Below are 24087 nucleotides of genomic sequence, written 5' to 3' on the forward strand. Positions count from 1 at the left end.
TGGGTAACCCAAGTGCAGTATAAGATGAATGCTATGATATTGTAGGAGAATTTCATGAATTCAAATAATATAAGTGATTTGCGTTGTGTATTGGGTTTAAACTTTTGTTTTGATGTTGATAGCGTAGGTAAAAATTTCTTTGTTGCAGGTAGTTCTTGGCTAGAGTAAGGTATATTTCCTCCTAATATGAACTCCACCAATATTTCTTTGATTCCTAAAGGGGATATTTGACATCCATGAAGGATTGGAAACCTATAGTCTTATGTAATGGCATATACAAAATTGTGGCTAAAGTACTTTCCAACTGATTGAAGGGTGTTTTAGACAAATGCATATCTCAAAATTAATCATTTTTTGTGTCGGGTTGCTCAATTTTAGATAATATTCTTCTTAAAAAAAAATTAGATAATGTTATGGTAGCTTTTGAGTTAGTGCATTCACTGATCCGAAAAGTGCCTGCGTGAGTTAACTCATGCTAAAAAATGTCGAGCGTGAGTTAACTTAGGTTGGTCATTTTTACGGGAATGAGCAATTTTGGAAGGGAGAAGAGCAATTTCCTAAACGTTATGTTTATATTCCATAAGAAAAATTGTTGTTTACACTTTGCACAAAGTTAAGAAACACCATGAAATGAAAAATTTAACTTCAATTACCATCGACAGTTAACTACCACGGGTTAAAATCCATCGTCAGTTAACTGCCGATGAAGTTATTTTAGTATTTTCGTGGTGTTTCCTAGACTCCTTTGAAGTGGAAACAACAATGTTCTTTCATAAGTATGCTTTGGGGCTTAAAAGGTCCAAATTTGAGAGCCCAATACAAGAACCACCAATCCATAAATGGTTCAATCTGTTTTGATCTTTTGCTATTTGCACCTCCGGTTTGGTCCATTTATTATAACTTTTTTAAAAATTATTTTTATAGTATATCATCTTTAAATTATAATTTTTTAACAAAGAATTTATTTAAGAAAGATTCAAATGAAAAATTGGTTTGAATAGCTTCTCATAAAAAGTTATTGTAAGTATTTAATCTTTTTGGTATGACTTGTTTTGGATTATAAAATTTAAAAAAATGTTTAAAATAAGTTATTTTGAATAGCTTTCTCATAAAAATCGTTTTTAAAATATACATTTTGAAAAAATATGTGATTTTTATAATTTTAAATTTGTAACAATGAGTATTTAAGTCCTTAAAAAACTATATATCTAAGTTAATCAATATCAAAATTAATTTTTAAATACATAACAAATGAGTTCGGAATAACTTTTACCATCTCTGAGTAAGTTTTCATGAATATCATTGTTAGAAATGCAAAGATTTTTTTTTTTTATATTTTTTTAGATCTATAGAAAAATCATTTGTCTAATGCACTATCAGGACTCTAATTTATTCTTTTCGCTAAATTCTATCTTTGACGCTAGCTTCGAACCGAGTACTTCAAAATTATAGAATGAATTTCTATCAAGAAATTTATGGGATGTTATTACATGATAAAAGTTAACTTTCTAATAAGTTTTTTTTTTTTTTTAGAATACAATCTTAGGATGTTACTTAAAATGTGAGTTTTATAATGTTAAATCTAGTATCTAAGTCCCTTTAAAAAAACAATGAATCTCTAAGTTAACAAATATAAAAATTACTTTTTAAATGTATAAAAAAAATGTATAATGAATGAGTTCGGAATAACTTTTATTATCTTTGAGTAAGTTTTCATAAAGATCATTGTTAGAAATGCAAAGATTTTTTTTTTGGTTTTTGCACCGGTTTTCGATCCACCAAAGGTGAGCGACTAATCCGGCTCATGCGTAGAGGTATGTGCACTGACCAAGTGTTGTTCCTCCTAGGAATCGAACTCGGTATTCCCCGAATACATCTATGGAAGGAGCTCCTTGCCACTGGAGCCCAAACAACTTGGTTTTTTTTTTTACTTTTTTTTTTAGATCTAGAGAAAAGTCATTTGTCTTACGCACTCTCATGACTCTAATTTATTCTTTTTGCTAAATTCTCCTCTATCGTTGACGCTAGCATCAAACCGAGTACTTCGTCTCCGTGAATTTAGCTAAGTTGATTGGAACAATGTATAATATATGCAAAGTTCGGAGTTCGAACCCTAGATACCATTAAAAAAAAACTGAGCACTCCAAGATTGTAGAATATGAACTTCTAACAAGAAGTTTATGGGATGTTATTACATGATATAAGTTATAACTTTCGAAGAAGAAAACATATTTATTTTTTTAGAAAACAATCTTAGGATATTACTACATGACAGAAGTTAACTTTCCAAAATGTTCTAGAAGTCAACTTTCATATGATCATTACAAATAATTCCTTTACATAAATCGATTACTAATAGGTTTATGTATTTTGTATCAACTTATTTATTTTTTGCTTATATCTTAAGACGGAGGGAGTATTTTCTACCATAAGAGAAAATATATTAACTAAAAAAACATGGAAAGATTCACAACAAATACATCATCGTACAATAATAGGTTTAGACCACCATTAGTAAGATACTACTTGTTTTGTTCTCAAATTGTTGATGTTCGATATAAGCTATTCTTCTTCTTTTGCCGACCATCGCTTTCTGCTTCCTGTAACTGCATTCACATTGACAAAAAAAAAAAAAAAAAAAAAAAAAACCCTAAAATCAATCCTACTAGTACTAAAAATATAAAAAATGACGCAATGCTGATAACTAGAAAAAAATGTGATGTCTTTGGCCCAAAATTTATACCAAATACATCAATTTTTTTTACCATTTTTTGACTGAAAAGAACATATTCAAGAGAATGAAATGGGACAATAATGTACCTCTTGTTGCTGTTTTCTAAGTCTTGCATTCTCTTCCTGCGATAGTTGAACTTTCTACTCTAGTTCAATCGTGTAAGCCTGAAATAACCACAATAATTTTCTTTTGGGTATTTTAGTTGCCACATCATAATTTTTTTTTGAAGCCACATCATAAATATTTTATGTTGTTATGACAACAATACAACTAAGCATAATATAATGTCTAGTAACTAAAAAAAAATTAAGCAAAGTTAGCAACTTGAGAAAATGTGATGTATTTGATCAAAAAGTACATCAATTTTTTTGACTGAAAATAACAAATTAAAGAGAATGAAATAAAAGAATAATGTACCTCTTGTTGCTGTCTTCTAAGTCTTGCATTCTCTTCCTCCAATAGTTGAACTTGCTGTTCTAGTTCAATCGTGTAAGCCTGAAATAAGCACACAAAAGAGTAAATGAACCAGTTATTCTAAAATAATGAACAATGATACAAATAAATTTGACCACCTTTATGCTATAAGCATACTCCTTTCTCTTTAAACAAAAAACATTTGACCACCTTTCACCACAATATACAAATAAAACTTTAAATTTCAATACTTAGAATCTCCGGGGACGGATCCAAAAATATATTAAACTTAGGGCTAAAATCAATCATATGTTCTAAATGAATCTATCTTTCCACTAGTCTGAGAGCGGAAAAACTCCTAGATAAAACCTGATTGAAACCAAAGGAGAGCCCGAAAGATGAAGAAATAAAAAAAAACAAGTTTTGACAAATATAATTATTTAAAGATTTTAGAATTTAATCGTATAAATTGACAATGCAAAACTTTTTTAACACATATTTCCATGATCAGACCACCACGTATATGTCCTCGTGAGCTTAACTGAGTTGGTATGGACAATGCATAATATATGCAAGGTCTGGGGTTCAAACACCGGTTATCACAAAAAAAAAAGACCACCACGTATATCTACTCCATTGTCGTCCAGCGGTTAGGATATCTGGCTTTCACCTAGGAGAGTAAAGTAACCAAAAAAAGAAAAAAGACCACCACGTACGATGCTTAGGGCTATAGCCTATAGTTGTAAAAATTGAATACCATATTTAGTATTGGTGGTGGGGGCTGGCCGGAGCCACTCTATATCATAAATGAGTAGTATTAAGTGTATGTTTAGGTTATTGGTGAGAAAGAAAGAAACAATCATTTCCTGTTTTCTAGCTCGTGAACGTGCAGCAGATTCCCGATTCTTGATCATCCTCTTATTTCTCCTTTCACCAGGGCTAATATCAGGTTCTTCACCAAATTTCTTACCAAAACAAGTGAAAGAATTAGATGCAGCAACACCCACACTCTGATCATATGGTGAAGGATTTACGCTCGCTGAAACCCTAGGTGCAGCAATGTTTTGTTGTTGTTGTTGTTGCTGCTGTTGCAGCTGTCACTGAAGGTGAACAAAGTGATCAGTGACAAGAGGTAATGTGGTCGTTGAAGTAGGGCAAAAAAAGGAAGCATTATTGTTATTTTGATATGAAGCAATGAAGGAAGATGAATTATTAGAAGAATAATCGATGCTTTTGGGTACACCACCAAAAGTAGAATTACGAGTACTCATCATCACAGGGCGTGTGTTTTCATGGTTCAATGAAGATAGGTTTACTTCCATGGTTAACTTCTTTCGTGATGGTGATATTTTCACACGTCTTCCATGGTTAATTAGTTAACTTCTTTCGTGATGGTGATATTTAACTTCTTTTTAGAGAGAAAAGGACACAAAGTTTGATTTGAAACGAAATGTATTGGTGGAATAGGGCAATGTATTAGGAGATTAAATGCTGGATTTGAAAAGAGATTGGGTGAGAGAGTGACTGAGAAGGTGTTACTCATCAATTCTTTCATCAATGATCAGACCACTACGTACAAGATGCTTAGGGCTATAGCCTATATATAATTTCAATTACTCATCAATTCTTTCATCCATGAACAGACCACTACGTACAAGATGTTTAGGGCTATAGCCTATATATAGTTTCAATAATTCAATACCATATTTAGTAGTGGCATCATATTTAAATAACTTCCAACTTGTCTTTTCTTAAAAAAAATTCAATAATTCAAATTGATAGAATTAGAGCTGTCAAAAACTGGGTACCTGACCCGTTTAGGGCCGACCCTAACGGGCATCAGGCTTTATCGGACCAGGCCAAAAAGCTTGGTTGGAATACGAGCTTGAAAAATACTATCCGAGTCCGGCCCTACATGAGCCGGGGGCTAAACGGGCCGGCTTGTGTTAAAATTTATTTTTTAAATAAAAAATAAAAAAGTACTATAAAATACTCTATAAAATTTCTTATAAATAATATTTTTAATATGTTTAACTAATGCAGGATAACGGTCTAACTCTAACGGATGCCGGACTTTTTAGAGCTGGGGTAAAAAACCATATAAAAATTTGAGCTCAATTTTTAAGGCCCAAATCCTACAATTATTCGAGCTAAACGGACCGGCCCATACGAGTCAGTCCGTTTTGACAACTATATATAAAATACATGAAAAACAACACAAATTTAACGTCTTAAATTTAAAATGTTTTAAGCTTGAACAAACTTACAACAATAAGGATGATAACATAAAAGCAAATTATATGCAAACCCAACAAAATGAAAGTGATTAAAATATACATGTATAGATTTGTAACATTGATTTTCAAGTTATTGATTCCGTACTCGTTTGGTTGCAATACATGTTTTCATGTTTGGCCGAAATCGCGGCAAACTTTATGCGTCCAAATAGAAGCTTGATATTTTCAAATTAAGTGAAATTGCGACATTAAAAACATCTGACTCCGCTTCATAAATTACACATTTTTCGCAAATTTTAAACTCTTCCACATAGCTAAAGCTTCTACTACCTCTAAATCTTGTAAAGAAAAGACTAATCAGCAACTAGCAACGACAAACATTTATTATCTCTCATCAGAACATCAATACCCAACTTACCCAATCTATTGGACCTAACATCACACTAGCACTCTTAAAATTACAATAGATTTTTGTGTCTTTTGAACAATGACATCACATCAACGTCAGTCCCCTCAAAATATTTTCTATTTTTAACAAGCCGTATTTTATAACACAAGGTCTACACATATACTATAATATCCTTATTGCATCAATAATATTTCTTTCTAACTACTCACAAAAAGGTACATATCTAGAACCATGCGAATTAAATAACTCCTATGGAAAAAGAAAACCATACTGGCTTTGACTAATGACATTATATAATGATGTGTGAAATCTTTTCATTATGATGCCCACAAAAAAGATAAATGGATCACAACTGATTTCTCGAGCTGCTATTGGACTCTAATAAACGAAAAAATTAAATTTAAAATTTCTAAAATTGTTTCATTCACAAGACCGAAGCATATCTAAACTCTACTTAATTCAGGAGAAATTTGAACTATTTATTTGTGTAAAGTTTGTGATATTCTAACCCCTGATAAAATTAAGTACATCCATAAAAAAGCTAGGGCCTTAAAATTTATGTCTGAATTTTTCCAGGGCTTTTGTCCGATCCTAAACAATCTGTTACCTGTTAGGGCTAGCCAGTATAGGATACAAATATCCTGTAACACCCAAAATTTTCCATAATATATTTTCTATATATATAAAATAATATGTTCATGATATAAATCTCTAGTTATTATTTTAAGTGATTTTATTTGTACATGTATTTTGCTTATTATTGTGACATCTTGTGAATTAATAAAAACTGTGTACATATTTTATTTTAATTATTTCTAACTATCATCTTATTTAATCATTTATTTTATAAATAATTATTTTTGCATCTTAGTATTTTGGTTATTCTTCCTTATATGTGTTGTTTTTATCGTCTGATAATTTTATATCTCTTTATTTAGTTTAGAAATAATATAAAAGTTTTTATTTTATTTATTAATTTATATAGTAGTTAGGGGAATTATATATAGTATGAAATAGATAGAATTTATGTTTCTAAAATAAATTAATATTGTAAAAATGATGAGAGATCCGCATGGCTAGAATTTTTAGTATGTATATAGCTTTGGGGAATAAAAAAAAGAGTATATGTGCAACTTGGAGATTTGAAAAGAATGGCTTGTACTCGGTGCGCATCGCATATCGAGAGATTATCAATATTAACGATGTTCTGCTCCAGCATAGGGTTTCAGAGAATTGGAATATAATTTGGAACCTTAAACTCCCACCGAAGATTAAGAATTTTTTGTGGCGTGTATGTCGAAATTGCTTACCAACTCGTATGCGGTTGATCACAAAAGGAGTTCAGTGCCCCCCCAACTTGTGCCATACGCAACAATCATGAGGAAGATGGGAAACATCTGTTTTTTGCGTGTAGTAAGAGTGTTGGGTGTTGGCAGCGGCTGGGTTTTTGGCCTTCAATTCAGCAGATTTGGTCTCATAATGCCTCTTGTGCTGATATAATTTTTTCTTTACTCCAACAGTTAGACATCGCTCAACAGCAGATTTTTGCGGTTACCCTTTGGAGCTTATGGAAACACAGGAACGATAAAGTGTGGAATAATATCGTAGAAACAACATAGCATATTGGCGACCGAGCGGTGACTTTCCTAAATAGTTGGAAGGTCGCGCAAGAGACAAGGATTCGCAGCTCGCTAGCAAACCCGCATTTTGACTTAAGTAAGTGGTCAAAACCAAGTGTTGGGAGATTCAAGTGCAATGTTGATGCTGCCTTTTCTGCTTCTCTCCATAAAGTAGGCTTTGGAGCTTGCATTCGAGATGCAAATGGAAATCATGTTATGAGCCGTTCTGAGTGTTTCACACCTTTACTTGATGTGGAAATGGGAGAAGCTATAGGACTCCTACATGCTATGCGATGGGCGAAAGACCTAAATTTAGTAAATATGGATTTCGAAACGGACGCAAAAGTGGTGGCAGAGAATATCTATAAGGGGGATGGTGTCTCAGATTTCATGGCCATAATACACGATTGTAGACATCTATTAATGACTGATTTAGCGAATGTGAAGTTTATTAGGAGACAAGCCAATAGTGTTGCCCATAATCTAGCTAGGGAAGCACTAAATCATGCTAGTTTCCATTATCATCTTAATATTCCACATTGTATTCATACTTTGATTAATAATGAAAAGTTATAAGCTTCTTTCCCTAAAAAAAAACGCCGCACACAATCATGTAATACCAATAGGCATGAACCAGTAGTCTATGTACTTCCATCATGTACCAGTGTAACCTAATTAACCTGATACACATAAGAACAGCTACACACATCTGAAAGCAAACACAAACCATTTCCATATAATTATTAATTAGGCATACGACTTCTAAAGAACTCACAAGTTAACATCTCCTTAGGGAAAAAAAATAAAAAATCCCCGTCGTAGGCGGTACTAGAAACCAATCGCATCGTACTCAGGAAGGTTATGAATATTATGTCTGTGATGAAGATTTTGATTCTTATGTTGTAATGATTTTTTTGACTAATGTGAAGTTGGTTGATATAATGTATTCTTTATGGTTATGAATATTATGTATGTGATGTGATACAAAATTGACTTAATTTTTCGCGTGTTCTTTTCATTTATTTTACACTAGTACATGTTCTCGAAAACTCATCCCTTCGTTGTTTGTGTTTGCTAGCTTGGCCCTGCGGTTGTAAAATCGCAGTGTAAATACAAGTTTCCGAGTCTTAAAGTTCAAGTGTGGGAAAAGCCCTGCTTAGTGACACTAGGAAAGAGATATACTTATTTAGTTATGTACAAGGAAAATTATTTTCTATGATGTAACAAAAATTATTCTCAAAATCAAAGTAATTGTTGTTGATATTATTTTATTTTTTAAGGAAGTGAATTGTGGATTATTTTGTTACGAGTCAATGTGGAATCTTAAACCTTGTTAAATAATTTTTAGTTTCAAGAAAAGTATTTATTTGAAATTTTCCACTGCAAACCAAACTTTTTTTTTTTTTTTTTTATAAATAGTATTAATATTTATTCTAGGGTTTAGGTGTCACATATCCCGCAACCCCAAAAAAATATTGTGAATCATACTATACATGAGGAAAATTGCTCTTATCCATTTCAAAATTGCTCATTCCTTTAACTCAGCTACGAGTTAACTCCCGCTCTATATTTTTTAACTCCGGCTTACACTTTTAAGATCGGTAGAACTGGCTTAAAAAATGAAATGATTGAACCGATCTTAAAAGTGACGGGAATTAACACTAGCTAGAAAATGTAGAGCGGGAGTTAACTCTAGTTGAGTCAATTTTTAGGGGGGGGGGGGGGGGGGGGGAGTAATTTTCATACATGAGAGATGACACCATTGATGACAGGTCGATTTTCGTTATTTTTTGTATGTTTTTTCAATCATTTTCAATAGATTTTCCATCCAGAATAGAGGATTATTAGAATAATTGCTTATGAATTCGGGACATTTGTAATGTTTTCTATATTTGAGTTATGTAATTTTCTTCCCGAAACATAGCAATTTTAGAGTGTTTTGATGTAATTCACGAAGAAATCATGCAAATCGGCAAATCAAGACATCTGAAAATTTGTGAAGACTTTGGGAAGATCAATAATGAAGATTCAAGAGGCCTCAGAAGGAGGGTAATGAACCTATATCTCTAAGAGAGTAAAACCCCACACGTAAATACCCATTTGATCAGCAGGTGCAACTTGCAACTGATAGGTAGTAAAATAACATGAATAAGACTTGACTATTAAGTAAGCCTAACAATTAAATAGAATGGATTGGAAGAATCATAACAGTCGCTAACATTTTCAATCAAACAGATAAACTTTGCTCTGTTATGTTGCAAACAAATTAAATTTCAAAAATCTAAACCCTTATCTTTTATTTATTTTATTGTTCTTAAATAAGCAACACAATTTTTTTGGTTGAAACGACAATCTTCGTAGGTACGATAATCTACTTACACTTTATTACTTGGTAAATGATTTGGTACACTTGCCTAAATCCGACCATCAAGTTTTTGGCGCCGTTACTAGGGATTGTTGATATGTTCAATTGATCAATTTAAATTACTTACTCTAATTTGTTATTTATTTTTCTGCATTTTATTTTTCTTTCATAAGAATTTTCGCATTTTAATTTTTCTGTCATTTATTTTTCTGTTTTAAAAATAAGGGTCCTAGTTGACCATTGGCCAAGTTGCTTTGTCTCTTCTTGTTAAAGAGTAAGGGAACAACCTAAACTTGAAACCATGGTCTTCTATACCTGGGATCTTGAAATTTTCTGCTACTTCAGTGAATTGCTTCAGGTGTATATGAAGATCATCTGTGACTGCTCCAGAAAACTGATCAATGGTCTGCATCATCTTGAACATCATAGAATTGAACTCAAACTGAGTAGTAGTGACTTATTGCTTCACTATGCTAGTGTGAAGTGTTGTAGGATCAAAGATTGCATACTCCCTTATAGACCTCCCCTTCCCATTTGCCATATCTATGGTGTTGTTGTTGTCGTCATCCGTCTTGACAAATGAATCTTCCTCTTAGCTGGACTTGTTGGAGTTGTGGCTTTGTATATAGTTTGATTCTAGCTCCTCTAGATTTGGATTCGTCTTTGACTTGAACAACTTCCTCCTTTTTCTGAAAGTCCTTTCTATTTCATTATCTAGTTGGAGTTCTGGTAAGGATTGTGCTCTGAGCATTCACGAACATACCTGCTAAAGACTCACCAAACTTTACAAGTAAAGAAAAACAAAAATAGACAAGTAAGCTACTACTTAAAGGAAAAATTACTAAAAACTATAACACCTTGCGATCCTCGACCAACGGCTCCAAAAACTTGGTGTCTCCCAAAACACTATAAGTATTTTAAGGTAGAAAGACTGAGTGCAATTATGCATTGTCCAAGTTATACTACAAAAAGATATCGATCCCACAAAGACTGTGGAGCTATAGCTTCGTGTACAGCTTTTCGGCTTAAAACTTCTTTGTACGAAAATAAAATAAATCACTTGTTACAACAGTAAATATAAAAGGTTGAGTTTGGGAAAGCAATAAAAGGTTTTAAAAAATCTCAAGAGGTAAAGTGTGGTTTAAACTAGGTTCGGGTATAATAAAACATCACTGCGGTTTATAGAGCTATAACTTGGTACAACCTTTGTGACTCTCAGCTCTATGGTTGTTTATTAATCTTTTAAGCTAATTGAGATTCACATAGCTATATCCATATACAACTTTCTATGACTCACATAGCTGCATCTGTTTCTTAGCTTCTCGCAACCTATGTGATTCACAGAGCTATCTCTTTAAAACTGGATTCTTGGCAAATCAATTGGTCTTAGGGAGTGTTACCTCAGCCATCTGATAAGTGCTAGAAAGTTGTAATTTAAGTGATATATTTTAGGCACTTTTGTTACTTGTTTTGCAAGTTATTAAGGGAAAAGCCGAGAAATAAGTGATTATTGCCCTTTTACGCTTTATCTATCTTACTTCACCCATTTGTGCAGGATTCGAACTCAAGACATCAAGCAAAGAGAAGAAAATCGAGAAAAGTACAAAAAGGCAGAAAAAGGAGATCACTCGCCTCCAACTCGCCATGGCAAGCAGCAAAGGCGAGCAATTCCAGAATGCAACAAAGATCACACGCCACCAACTCGCAATGGCGAAGTAGAAGGCGAGCTTACTCGCCATGGCGAATGGAAGGACTCGCGAGGCGAGTAAGGGCGGTTTAGCCTCTAAATGCTGACGTGGCACAAACCCAATGGGGAAGAAACTTCAACTCGCCATGGCGAATGAAGCAGCTCGCGAGGCGAGTGAAGGCAGACTCAGAATTCTATAAATAGCCCACTCAACCATTTCAGAGGGAGATAGTTTTTTTTACATAGTTTTTCACTTAGTTTCTCTCTGTGTTTTCACTTGTAATATTCTTAGAGAGAGAGAGATAGGGCTTGTGCTTTATAGAGTGAGAATGATAGAGAGTGGATTCTTCATCCTTTGTTGAGACATCACAAGTTGTAATGAATCTTGCTTCTTCAATTCATTCTTGCAAGGCTTCCATGACAATGAGTAGCTAAATCTCCTTTGTTGGGATTAGAGGTACTTGATCATAGTTTAACATGTAATCGTTTGATCTATAAATATATGGTTCTAGCATTTGAATTGATATTGAGGTTATTCTTGCACTTTAATCTTTATCTTTGATTTAATTGTGATTGAGAAATACTTTTGAATCTAGGTTTAGAATAAACATCTATCAAAACATAGTTTCTAGACATGGAATCGATGTTTTGATAATCACCTTGAGTATCCAAACCTAAAGCTTTCTTATCATTTAATAGATTGAGAAATCATCGATTGAACGATAAGATCGACTCTTGAATCATTCAATAGTTTGAGACATCGACCATTGAATGATACAATTGATTTCACAATATTGTTTGGACACGAATGGTGTTGTCGAGGGATACGTGATAATATCAAAGAAAAGCTAGAATCCATGTATGATCATTAGGTTACGTGCGACGCTCGATCAAGGAACTCTAATCCTAACAAGTTTTACGCCCTATTAATCTCAATTTTATCATTTGCAATTCAGTTACTAAAACAAACAATCAACTATCGTTTAACTTGAAATGATATTTGGTGTCGAACGGTCCGCGATATCGCACTAGTCCCTGAGGAGACGATATAAATACTTACTATTGTTTGATGCAAAAATACTACATCAAAATGGCGCCGCTGCCGGGGACTGGCGTTTAGATATCTTAGACATCGCGACTATTTTATCATTTTAAGCATCAGTATATACTCTGTAAATATATTTTCTTTTGTATAGTTATTGGTACTAACCCCTCTTTGCATACAAAGAAAAATTTCTTGTTAGTTATATCCGTTTCAGATTCTCTACATAAATGAAATCATGGCTGATCATGGTTATAACAACTTCTACACTCCACTGGAATATGAATCATATCAACAGTATCAACAATATCCCTCTGAAGATGAACGAATATCAAAGATGGAAAATACTTTGAATATCTTCATGCAGCAATCCATGATAAACATGCAGGATACCAATCAGAGATTGAAGAATCTATCCTTTCAGATGGAAATGATGCAAGAACAAATCATGGATATTCAAGCCAACATTCAATCCACTCACGGAAAACAAGAAAATAATTTAAATACATGTGAGGAAGTCGGAACGAGTGTTGAAAAAGGTGTTGAGGATACCGAGGAAGACATAATACTAGAAGAATGTAGCACAATAAAAATGACGGAAGAATTAGAGCCACTACATCCAATAGAACTTCCTCAAGAAAGGTCATATGCTGAAGAGGCCAAAACTGTTGATAATGGAGCAGTGTTGATAGTTACAGAGAAACAGGAATGGATACTTAGCAAGAAAGAATCAAGTGAACAAAAGGGGAAGACAACGAGCGAGGCAAAGATTGATCGAGTCATAGACGAAATATGCGCCTTGTTCAACAAACCCAGGTTAGGGAGGATATGGACTCCACATCAATTATACTTCAAATTCATGGAATTCCTCCCAACACGCAGGATTGAAAAAGATGATGTGTTGTCCGTTTCATTTTGGCCACCCTAACGAAAAAGGCGTCGAGCTAACGACGTTAAACAAGCGCTTGTTGGGAGGCAACCCAACTTTGTAAGTTATTTATTGTTTTAATGCATACTAGGTGTAAGAGTCATGTGCATACCAAAAACCATTCAAAAATCAGAAGCCAAAAAGAAAGCAAAAACCTGAACTGTCATTACTCGCGAGGCGAGTAAAACAACTCGCCATGGCGAGTAAACTGGTCATTGACTGCGTTGACCAACCAAACCACTCGCCATTGCGAGTAAATTCTGTCGCGAGGCGAGTAACAGCAGTTCTGACAGTTTCAGTTTCCAAAGCCACTAACTCCCTCGTTAATCTCTCTTAACCACCCTTTACCAACTTTAATTCATCATTTTCGGTTTTGCATTTCTCTCTCATCAACCACACAAATTTTTTCTTCCTTCTCTCAAACCCTAACACCTCAACACTACCCTTTTTTTTTCCAATTTATCAAGTCAATCCAAGTCAAGCACCTTGCATTATCATTTCTGCACTTAGATTACTTCTGATTCAGGTTTGTATTCACTTTGTTTCCATTCATTTCAAATTTTGCATGAACAAACCCTAGGGTAGTAGATAGTGTAATGTTCTTCAAACTGATACCCACATGACTCAGATGAAACACAATCATGCCCAAATTCGTGGTTGTTCTGATTCCAATCCACATTTTTGATACCCTTTTGTAAACTTTCAAATAAAATAGGGTTTTTGTGGTACCAATCGACATTCAACTCAAAAGCATGATTTAGTTCATCTCTTTGTCATTATCAGGGTCGGAATTGCTATATCTAGGGTTAGGAATCTTGAAATTGAAAGAAATTTTGAAAAAGGGTCGATTTTTTATCATTTTCTGGGCAACTCGCCATGGCGAGCTTCATCATTCGCCAAGGCGAGTGAGCAATCTGAAACCCAGAAAATTATCACTACTCGCCATGGCGAGTATATCTGCTCGCGAGGCGAGTAGCAACAGAACCTGCAATATTTTTCTCTGGCATGAATTCTCTGAGCTTGAAATTGCTTCCTATAGTTCCATACTGATATTTAATTGTTTATTTTGTCTTGTGTATGGACTTTCTGGTTGTTTTGCAGGCATGGCTCCAAAGAAACCTACCAACACCGGAAAAAGAAAGAAGGGTGAAACATCCGCAACCCGACCCCCAGCTAGAAACCAAGCCTTTGAGAGGGAGAGATTTAGGTCTCGCTACCATCAAGATAGATATATTGAACTGCTTGACCAATCCATGTGGTGTGAGAGGGTCTTTAACCTTAATCCCGAGGGACCCTATAAAGAAATTGCCAAACTTTTACTCGATCAAGGATGGGAACGACTCCTCCAACCCATAACAGATATTAATGCCGAGTTAGTGCGTGAGTTTTATGCCAATGCCCTACCTGAAAATCCACACACTGACCCATTTACATTCGAAACTTTTGTGAGGGGTCGAACTATCCGGTTTGACCGTGAGGCAATAAATACATACCTTGGCAACCCCTTTGAGTTAGCCTACCCAGACGACCTTGATGACTTTCATGAGAAGCAAAACCTTGGCCACTTTATCCTCCCGGGCCCCCATGAAGAAATCAAACGATTTCTCTTGTTGGGAGACTATAACTATGACACCAGTGATGCAGGGAGAGAGTATCGGGCCCAATACAAATTCATGACCAATGAGGCCAAAATTATCCAAAAATTCATTCTTTATAATGTCAGGCCCAATAGTCATCTGTCTGATTGTGTTGTCGAGGTGTGTCCTTTAATCTACTACATCCTCAAGGGGATCAAGGTAGATATTGCCCGGACCATTGCTTGGGAACTCCGAATGGTCACCCTGCAAGGAAGAGGTGAAAGAGAAGCTCGTCTCTTTTTTCCCGGTTTAATCATGGGACTCATTAAAGATACCAGCATGCGCCTACCAACCAGTGTCCATGAGAAGATCCGGAACCCGATCAATGATGCTTTCATCACCCGATACATTATGGGTGAAACAAAGAAGGATAAAGGCAAACAAGCATCATCTTCTGGGGCACCTCCACCACGACCTCAACCATCATCTGAACCACAACCCCACTTTCCACCACATCTAGACCCACACACTGCTGCTTTTGACCTTTCAAGCTTCGCTCAATGGCAATACCAGTGCCATACCCATACATGGAACATGCTGGACGCAACCAACCGTGCTAATACATATCTTCAGCAGTCTCAGTATGTGATGCAGCAGCAGGCTGGGTACCCACCGGAGGTGATGTCACAATTCATGACACCAGAGGCTTTTCAAGCTCATGTTTCTTGGCCTGAGGACAGGCCAGATCCTTACGGAGGGGGTGGATCATCGTTCGGGACGCTTTCTGACGATATATTGATGGGAGATTCTGACAGAGACGATCCAGACAGAGTCCCAAGTGCAACTGGTGGTTCAGATAATGATGACATGCAGGGTTGAGGAGGAAGAGAAGAGACGTGAAAGTTCACCTTTATTGAGTGACATTTTATAAGCTTTCAGTCGATTCTTTCCCTTCTCTTTCATTTCCTTTATTTGCTTTCGATTCCAGCTACTTTGACAAATATTTGCTTCTGTTGTTTTATTTGGCACAATGACTCACTTTGTTTAGTTAACATTTTGTTTAATTATTTTGGTATTTTCGTATTCATATCCGTATTGTTTAATGTGGTATTGTGTTGTTAAAATAATATGTTTAGTAATTTAATTTTTGTGTTATCAAGTACTTTCTTTTGAAAATTGTGGAAGTTTCTTTAGTTTATCACTCTTGCTTATTGAAAAGAAAATGCTCAAAGCTTCAAATTTCAAAGCGCTTGAAAGATAGCCAAAACTTGAGCAAAATTCTCAGATGATTGATAATGATAGATAGTTTGTGATAAAGCGCAAAGCCAAGGTACAAGTTTCCAGTTTTTCTAGGTTTTACTTGAATAGGAAATGAGTACTTTGCACAAATTTCAGTTCATCTAGTTCTCCGCGATAATGTGTTTGTTTGTGAACCACTTAGTACTAGCCAAAAAGTGAGGAAACCTCAAATATTTGTACTATATGCAAGGAGACCGGCATTCATTGTTTTAACTCGGTTATTTTATGTTAAATCCAATATTTGTTTTAAATTGTGTAAAGACATGGAAAGGATCAAGGCATAGTTTGTTTAATGAGAAAAACATACTTGACCACAAATAGCCTACCTTGTGAGAAGAGCGAGTATTTGCTAACCCACTTGAGCCAAATGAATCAAGGTCCTCAATCATGAACTGTCAATTCATAAGCACAATGCTTGATGAATTCGCCCTAAATTTTTCAAAATCCAGTTCATTTTTGTTGCACTATCGGACCTTGATATGTTTTAATTGTTGAACCCTAAACCTTCATTGTTATTTGTCCCCTTTTGCCATAGATTAAGGGAACATTCAAATAGGGTATGTTTTTATTCAAGTTGGGGAGAAAAAGGTAGATGTCATCATTTGTCAAGTGAATTGGTGTAATCAGAAATTTTGATCAAGACAACATTGTTTGTATATGAGAAAAGAAGAAAAAGAAAAAGGAAGAAAAATCCAAAAATAGAATAAGTTGTCAAGATCAAGGAGTATCATGTTTAAACACCAAGGGTTTGTTTAGGGAATTTTAGTAAATTTGTCTTTTGAATGTAAATAGAAGGAATGTTCCCTTATGCTTGGCCATTTGAATTCAATTGCCCCACAAATGTCAATTCTTTTGTAGCCTAGCCAAGTTACAACCCTCAAAGACCTTTTGATCCATGTTTTTATGCTTTTTGAAATGATAATTGGATGGACATATAACTTGATTTGGATGTTAACTTGATTGCCGGATGTGTGTTCATAACCCTCACTCATTTGATTTCAATTGCATATCCACTTGCAAAGAAGTGTGTTAGGTGTGGTTCGTGAATAAATATTTTATTGACTTGAACTATTTGACATGAACTTTGTGCATAGGACTCATTTCATATTTGTGGTAGAATTCCAGATTAGTTGGAAACTCAGACTTGCCCGCGCATTCTCTTTGAATCATTCATCTAAAAATGTTTTCAAACCTTTTGTACTTGTGTCTTGTCATATTAACTTGTTTGATTTTCAAGATTTTGTTTGAGGACAAACAAAGAGTTAAGTTGGGGAGAGTTTGATAAGTGCTAGAAAGTTGTAATTTAAGTGATATATTTTAGGCACTTTTGTTACTTGTTTTGCAAGTTATTAAGGGAAAAGCCGAGAAATAAGTGATTATTGCCCTTTTACGCTTTATCTATCTTACTTCACCCATTTGTGCAGGATTCGAACTCAAGACATCAAGCAAAGAGAAGAAAATCGAGAAAAGTACAAAAAGGCAGAAAAAGGAGATCACTCGCCTCCAACTCGCCATGGCAAGCAGCAAAGGCGAGCAATTCCAGAATGCAACAAAGATCACACGCCACCAACTCGCAATGGCGAAGTAGAAGGCGAGCTTACTCGCCATGGCGAATGGAAGGACTCGCGAGGCGAGTAAGGGCGGTTTAGCCTCTAAATGCTGACGTGGCACAAACCCAATGGGGAAGAAACTTCAACTCGCCATGGCGAATGAAGCAGCTCGCGAGGCGAGTGAAGGCAGACTCAGAATTCTATAAATAGCCCACTCAACCATTTCAGAGGGAGATAGTTTTTTTTACATAGTTTTTCACTTAGTTTCTCTCTGTGTTTTCACTTGTAATATTCTTAGAGAGAGAGAGATAGGGCTTGTGCTTTATAGAGTGAGAATGATAGAGAGTGGATTCTTCATCCTTTGTTGAGACATCACAAGTTGTAATGAATCTTGCTTCTTCAATTCATTCTTGCAAGGCTTCCATGACAATGAGTAGCTAAATCTCCTTTGTTGGGATTAGAGGTACTTGATCATAGTTTAACATGTAATCGTTTGATCTATAAATATATGGTTCTAGCATTTGAATTGATATTGAGGTTATTCTTGCACTTTAATCTTTATCTTTGATTTAATTGTGATTGAGAAATACTTTTGAATCTAGGTTTAGAATAACCATCTATCAAAACATAGTTTCTAGACATGGAATCGATGTTTTGATAATCACCTTGAGTATCCAAACCTAAAGCTTTCTTATCATTTAATAGATTGAGAAATCATCGATTGAACGATAAGATCGACTCTTGAATCATTCAATAGTTTGAGACATCGACCATTGAATGATACAATTGATTTCACAATATTGTTTGGACACGAATGGTGTTGTCGAGGGATACGTGATAATATCAAAGAAAAGCTAGAATCCATGTATGATCATTAGGTTACGTGCGACGCTCGATCAAGGAACTCTAATCCTAACAAGTTTTACGCCCTATTAATCTCAATTTTATCATTTGCAATTCAGTTACTAAAACAAACAATCAACTATCGTTTAACTTGAAATGATATTTGGTGTCGAACGGTCCGCGATATCGCACTAGTCCCTGAGGAGACGATATAAATACTTACTATTGTTTGATGAAAAAATACTACATCACCATCGTGTTAAGGGCGTGATGTCACATCGTTTAGGGCTCATCACGACTCTTAACACGCAACAATTGTTGGGTTTAGGTTCCCACCTGTTCCACACGAGGGTATTAGGGTCTTTGGGCCCTATTCCCATATAACAATAGTCATACCAAGAACATAGCGCTTAGCTATAGCTTCCAGACTTTTCTAAGTTCAAACAATCTCTTTTGATCCTTTCACCGGTTAGTGCTTAAGGACAAATTCATATCTAACAAACATTTTCCACTCCCATTCCTGGTAAGGATCAGGGAGCTATAACATTAGAAATAAAAATGATCAGAATTTACTTCTAAATATTTTGAGTTAAAACAGTTTGTTAGAGCAAAGCTGCAAAGCTCGGCGCTACAACTTTATATATTGCAAGTAAATAAATAAACTATAACCTCACCATGCCTAAACCACAAGGATGGGTTTAGCTCATGGTGAGATGAACCACGAAGATGGAAATGAATATAAACATAAATGAAAACATAGAAAACTAAATTGATAGATTAAATATAGTTAGGACAAGATTACAATCCTTGAATAAGAGTATTGAGCCAAAATATCACCAAGTAATCTAACTCTAAGAACTCTAGAATCTAGGCTTCCATGCTTATCTATGGAGAAGATGAGATGGAATGAGATCTCTAAAGCTGTTAGCCCCATCCGTAATCTGGCTCTCCAATTCTAAGATGAACTTTCGGACCCTTGGCACTAACAAATGGTTATCCTTTTTTTAAAAAAAGGACAACCACTACAAGTTGTACCATTTGGTCATTTTACAAATGGGTTGTCCTTATCATATCATACCTACTCCCTGACATATTCCTTTATTATTCCTAGGATTTCAATCATTGGGGACAACTCATATTCTTCCTCATTAAGCAATGGCTGGACTTGGTCCCACGTGCTCGTACTATGCACGACCCAGCTAGAGATTCAGGACGCTGCAGCTTTCTAAATCTTTTGCAAAACAACCTTCGTCCACGATGCAGCGTTCCACATCATTAGAGTCATTCCTTTAACCTACATCATCAGTTATTCATGACAAACATTACTAGTTGAAGAGGATTAATTAACATTAAAAACAACTAAAATTATAAAATCTTAAAATAGTCACTGATTAGATGTCTTAGGCATTGTAATCACTCAATTATTTGTCCATTATGAGAGCTAAGTGCAACGTGATAACCAACTTATTTACCGGTTATAACCCACGTTGCACACTTTGTTTTGTTCATATAGATGATGACATTTGTTGTGGATTTAACAAAAAAAATGGAACAAATAACAATGGAAACCGAAACTCAACAACTTAAGCAAATAAATATTCAAACTAGAACTTATGTGTAGGAAAAAAGAAACAATCAAATAGCATAGTAATATCAATAAGATTGTTTATGTAATTCGATCCAAATTGGTCTACGTCTTAAGGAAATAGCAACTCTCTTATTCACAATAAACGAGTCTTTATAAGAGATATAAAATTGGTATAGGCAATTAGCTAGAGTTTAAGATGAGCAAATCCTAATTTTACCTTTTTTCCATTTCTCTCAACCGTCAATGGTTTTCACTCCTGAATACAATAGAGAAAGTTTGCATCATTTCCCTAATAATTCCTATCCCTCCAAGGTGTTTAAAACGTGTTTCTCAATAATTTCAACAAAAATCTATAAACACTTAAACCATAGGTTTCCTTCTGTGCTCCCTCTTTTTTGTTCAAGTATAAAATATTATTTTTTAACTCTGTTTTCATAGGAAAAAATAGGCATGATTTGAATAAACCTTCCAGATCCTTTATTGTGATTCGAATCACTCATTGTAGGAAGTTTCAGGATACAAATTCTTTCGGCATGATTTGAGGCATGCAATAAGACTCCTTTGAATCACCGTATGTGGTAGTTGAAATTTGTTGTCAAAATCCCGACTTAAATCCTAAAATTCAGAATTTTGCGATTTTCTTCACCTTCAACGACCTAAATCCATAGTAGAATCTTAAAATAGGCAAAATCCTACGATTTTGATTGCGATTTTACGATTTCTTATAAACTAAGTCATTTATGACTATATACCATTTATAACATATATTTAGTATTATTATTTTTTGGTAAAGTCCATCGATTTTGATTGCGATTTTACAATTTTTTATATCGATTCACAAAATTCCTTGATTAAAATCCTTCGATTTTGATTGCAATTTTACGAATTCCGATTTTGCTATTCCCTTTTGATCTGAAGTAAAGTCCCGATTTTGACAACCTTAGTTGAAAAAATACTTATCTTAAAGTATATTCTGCAAATGACCTTAAATAGCACTTATACTATTGTAGATGGAGCATTAGTAAATTTTACCGTTGTGCCTTAATATTTCACTGGTATGTTATATAAAATATATGTTTACATGGTATATGTTGGGAGATGACTTGAGCCAGTAAGATCACCACATTGAGCTGGAGTATGCACACAAGTGGTTTGAATACCACATCTTCATATAACACTTCAGGACATTGAATATATGAATCTTCTCACTTATATGTTGTTCAACGTTTACTTTTTCATCAAATGTGGAACTTCAAATCATATTTGACACACTAACAATCAATCCTTCAAGTGTGTATGCTTCCCACAAGTAGAAGTTTTTTCATGCACATACAATTTAATTGCCGTTAGCCCACATTATCAATGGGACACGCCTCATGGTCACTAATGAAGACATACGATACAAGGAGACGCTGAGATTCGTCGAACATGACTCTTATACCATTCTTGATATTCAAGGAGATCCAAATGGATCATGACATTGGACAAGAGCAACCACATAAGTGATTTGCACCTACACATTCATCAAAATCATAAGTCATTGAGTATATGGCACACGTTGCTCAACACTAATATTTTGACATGATGTAACACTTTTAACTCATACTTGATAGATCAACAATATACCGACATAAACCTAATTAATGACTTTCATCTATTTTTTTATATTATTATTGTAAGTGTTTATTTACTATCAAAAGCCGTTTTAGAGTTGTGTGCAGTTCTTGAATTGTTGGTTTTAATAATATAATTTACAAAAACACGTAGTTAGTAAAAGTAGTTAAGAAGAGTGAAATTTAAAAAATAAGGTTATATTACTAGTGAAAAATAATAATAAATGTTACATTAATATTTTAGAGTAACATTATTTATAGACATATAATTTTTTTAAAAATGACAATTAAAATGAGACGGGTAAAACATTACATCTCTTTCTTCTCCATTTTATGACCTCTCATTTTTAACTTCTCTCCCTTTCACTCTCCAATTTTCTCTCATGAAGCAGGTTTAGCGGTATCCAGAAATTAAACGAAACCATCATTATTATGTAACAAAAGGTGAAGAAAAAAGTACATTGATTATATTTTTCTTATTTTTTATGGTCAGTACATTGAGCATATATATATATATATATATATATATACTTAGGTAAGTTCTAACATATGCTCCAAAGATGCATGTTTAAAATAGTAGCATAATGAGTAATTTCTATCATTCAAAAATTTTAAAAAAATCACATAAATATTCGAAAATATACTATTAGACAACATATTTATTTAGAAGTGCATTTCTAAATGACACAAGTCCATGTTTTTCCTGGATGTGTCTATTTGAAATAATATTTGTTTGGTCAAATATAATGAGATTTCATGAAAAATTTAGAAGTGCATTTCTAAATGACACAAAGTCCATGTTTTTTCTGGATGTGTCTATTCGAAATAATATTTGTTTGGTCAAATATAATGAGATTTCATGAAAAATTGGCCAAATAATTGAATGAAAATTGTTCCTCTCATCAATGAAATTGTTCTCCCACAATTGCAAAACACCGGAATGCCTCCAGACGTTCACTCTTAAGCAAAATGTTAAGGAGTGAACGATGGTTGAGGGTATTTTGGTTTTTTCAGGTGTGAGAGAGCAATTTTGTTGAAGAGGAGCAATGATCTAATTGAATCCAAACACAAGCTTAGACAAGGCACATGCCTCAAAATCTTGGATCAGGTTTTCCTGTTGTAAGGTTTTGATGTTGTTTCACGCTGTAACAAATAATGACCATTGATTTGAGATTGGAGGGTTCAAATTTCAAACTGAGTTTACACAGTAAAACAATCTCGACTGTTCATTTTGATCAGACGGCTGGAAGCTGTAACTGCGTGACACAGTTACAGCATGGAATCCAAATTGTAAGAATTCTACTCATTATCCAAATGGTTCCGCTCATTCCCAAAGTAAAAGTTGAAAATGCTCTTACGTGAATTAAGTCACGCTGCGTGAGTTAACTCACACTAGTTATAATTCTGCAAAAATCACATTGAAATTCCAATGTGAGTTAACTCACGTTGATTTTCATAGTCAGTGGACAACAAATATAAGACATTGCATTAAGCGGCACTTGTATGGTTGAATAAATATTTAAGTTTTAAAGGCTCGTGAGTCTAATAGTGTATATTATGAGCACTTGTTTGAAACTTAGCTGCACCTCCCTTCATCTTACCTTCTTCTGACAACTTATACTTGCAACTATTGATCTTTTAAAACCAGAATTTAAATATTTATTTTATCAGTAGCCTTTACTATATCTTCAATATGGATACTCAATCAATTCTTTAGAGATCAATCACCTAATTTCCTAAGCTTGCCATGTCTTGATGAATTGTCCACATTTTCATGTTTTAAAAGAAGGTAAAATGAAGGGAGGTGCAGTAGTATTTAATTGTTTTATTAAAATGTTGTTAATATTTATATTTATCCAACTCAGCAAATATACTAAGACAACACATAGGAAAAAACAACTTTACAATAGAAATGAATACAAAAGTTAGCACAGACAAAAATTACGTATACAGTACATACTAGAAAAGATACACCATGCATCACATAATATCATATACAACCCATAAACCTTCAATAAACAAGTTATGATAGTAAAGTAAATGAAAGAAACCAACGTGAGTTAACTTACGTTGAGATTCAATGTGATTCATTCAACGTGAGTTAACCCAAAAATTACGTACTAGCGTGAGTTAAGTCACGCGAATATGTTAAGTTACGTTGTAATTTGCATTAGCACATGTT

At 34.3% G+C, this 24087-nt stretch overlaps 1 protein-coding gene and 1 pseudogene across 1 annotated transcript; one reads left to right on the plus strand and one right to left on the minus strand.

The window, feature by feature from the left end:
- Nucleotides 1-3040: 3040 nt before the first annotated feature.
- LOC25497599 (uncharacterized) lies at nucleotides 3041-10193 on the minus strand (annotated as a pseudogene).
- Nucleotides 10194-12880: 2687 nt separating this feature from the next.
- Nucleotides 12881-13464, plus strand: LOC25497601 (uncharacterized). The gene has a single exon (XM_024770510.2). The coding sequence runs from the start codon at nucleotides 12881-12883 to the stop codon at nucleotides 13433-13435; it is 555 nt and encodes a 184-aa protein (XP_024626278.2). The 3' UTR covers nucleotides 13436-13464.
- The last annotated feature ends 10623 nt before the right edge of the window (nucleotides 13465-24087 follow it).

The sequence above is a fragment of the Medicago truncatula genome, chromosome 7 (genome assembly GCF_003473485.1).
Source record: "Medicago truncatula cultivar Jemalong A17 chromosome 7, MtrunA17r5.0-ANR, whole genome shotgun sequence".
Lineage (NCBI taxonomy): Eukaryota > Viridiplantae > Streptophyta > Magnoliopsida > Fabales > Fabaceae > Medicago > Medicago truncatula.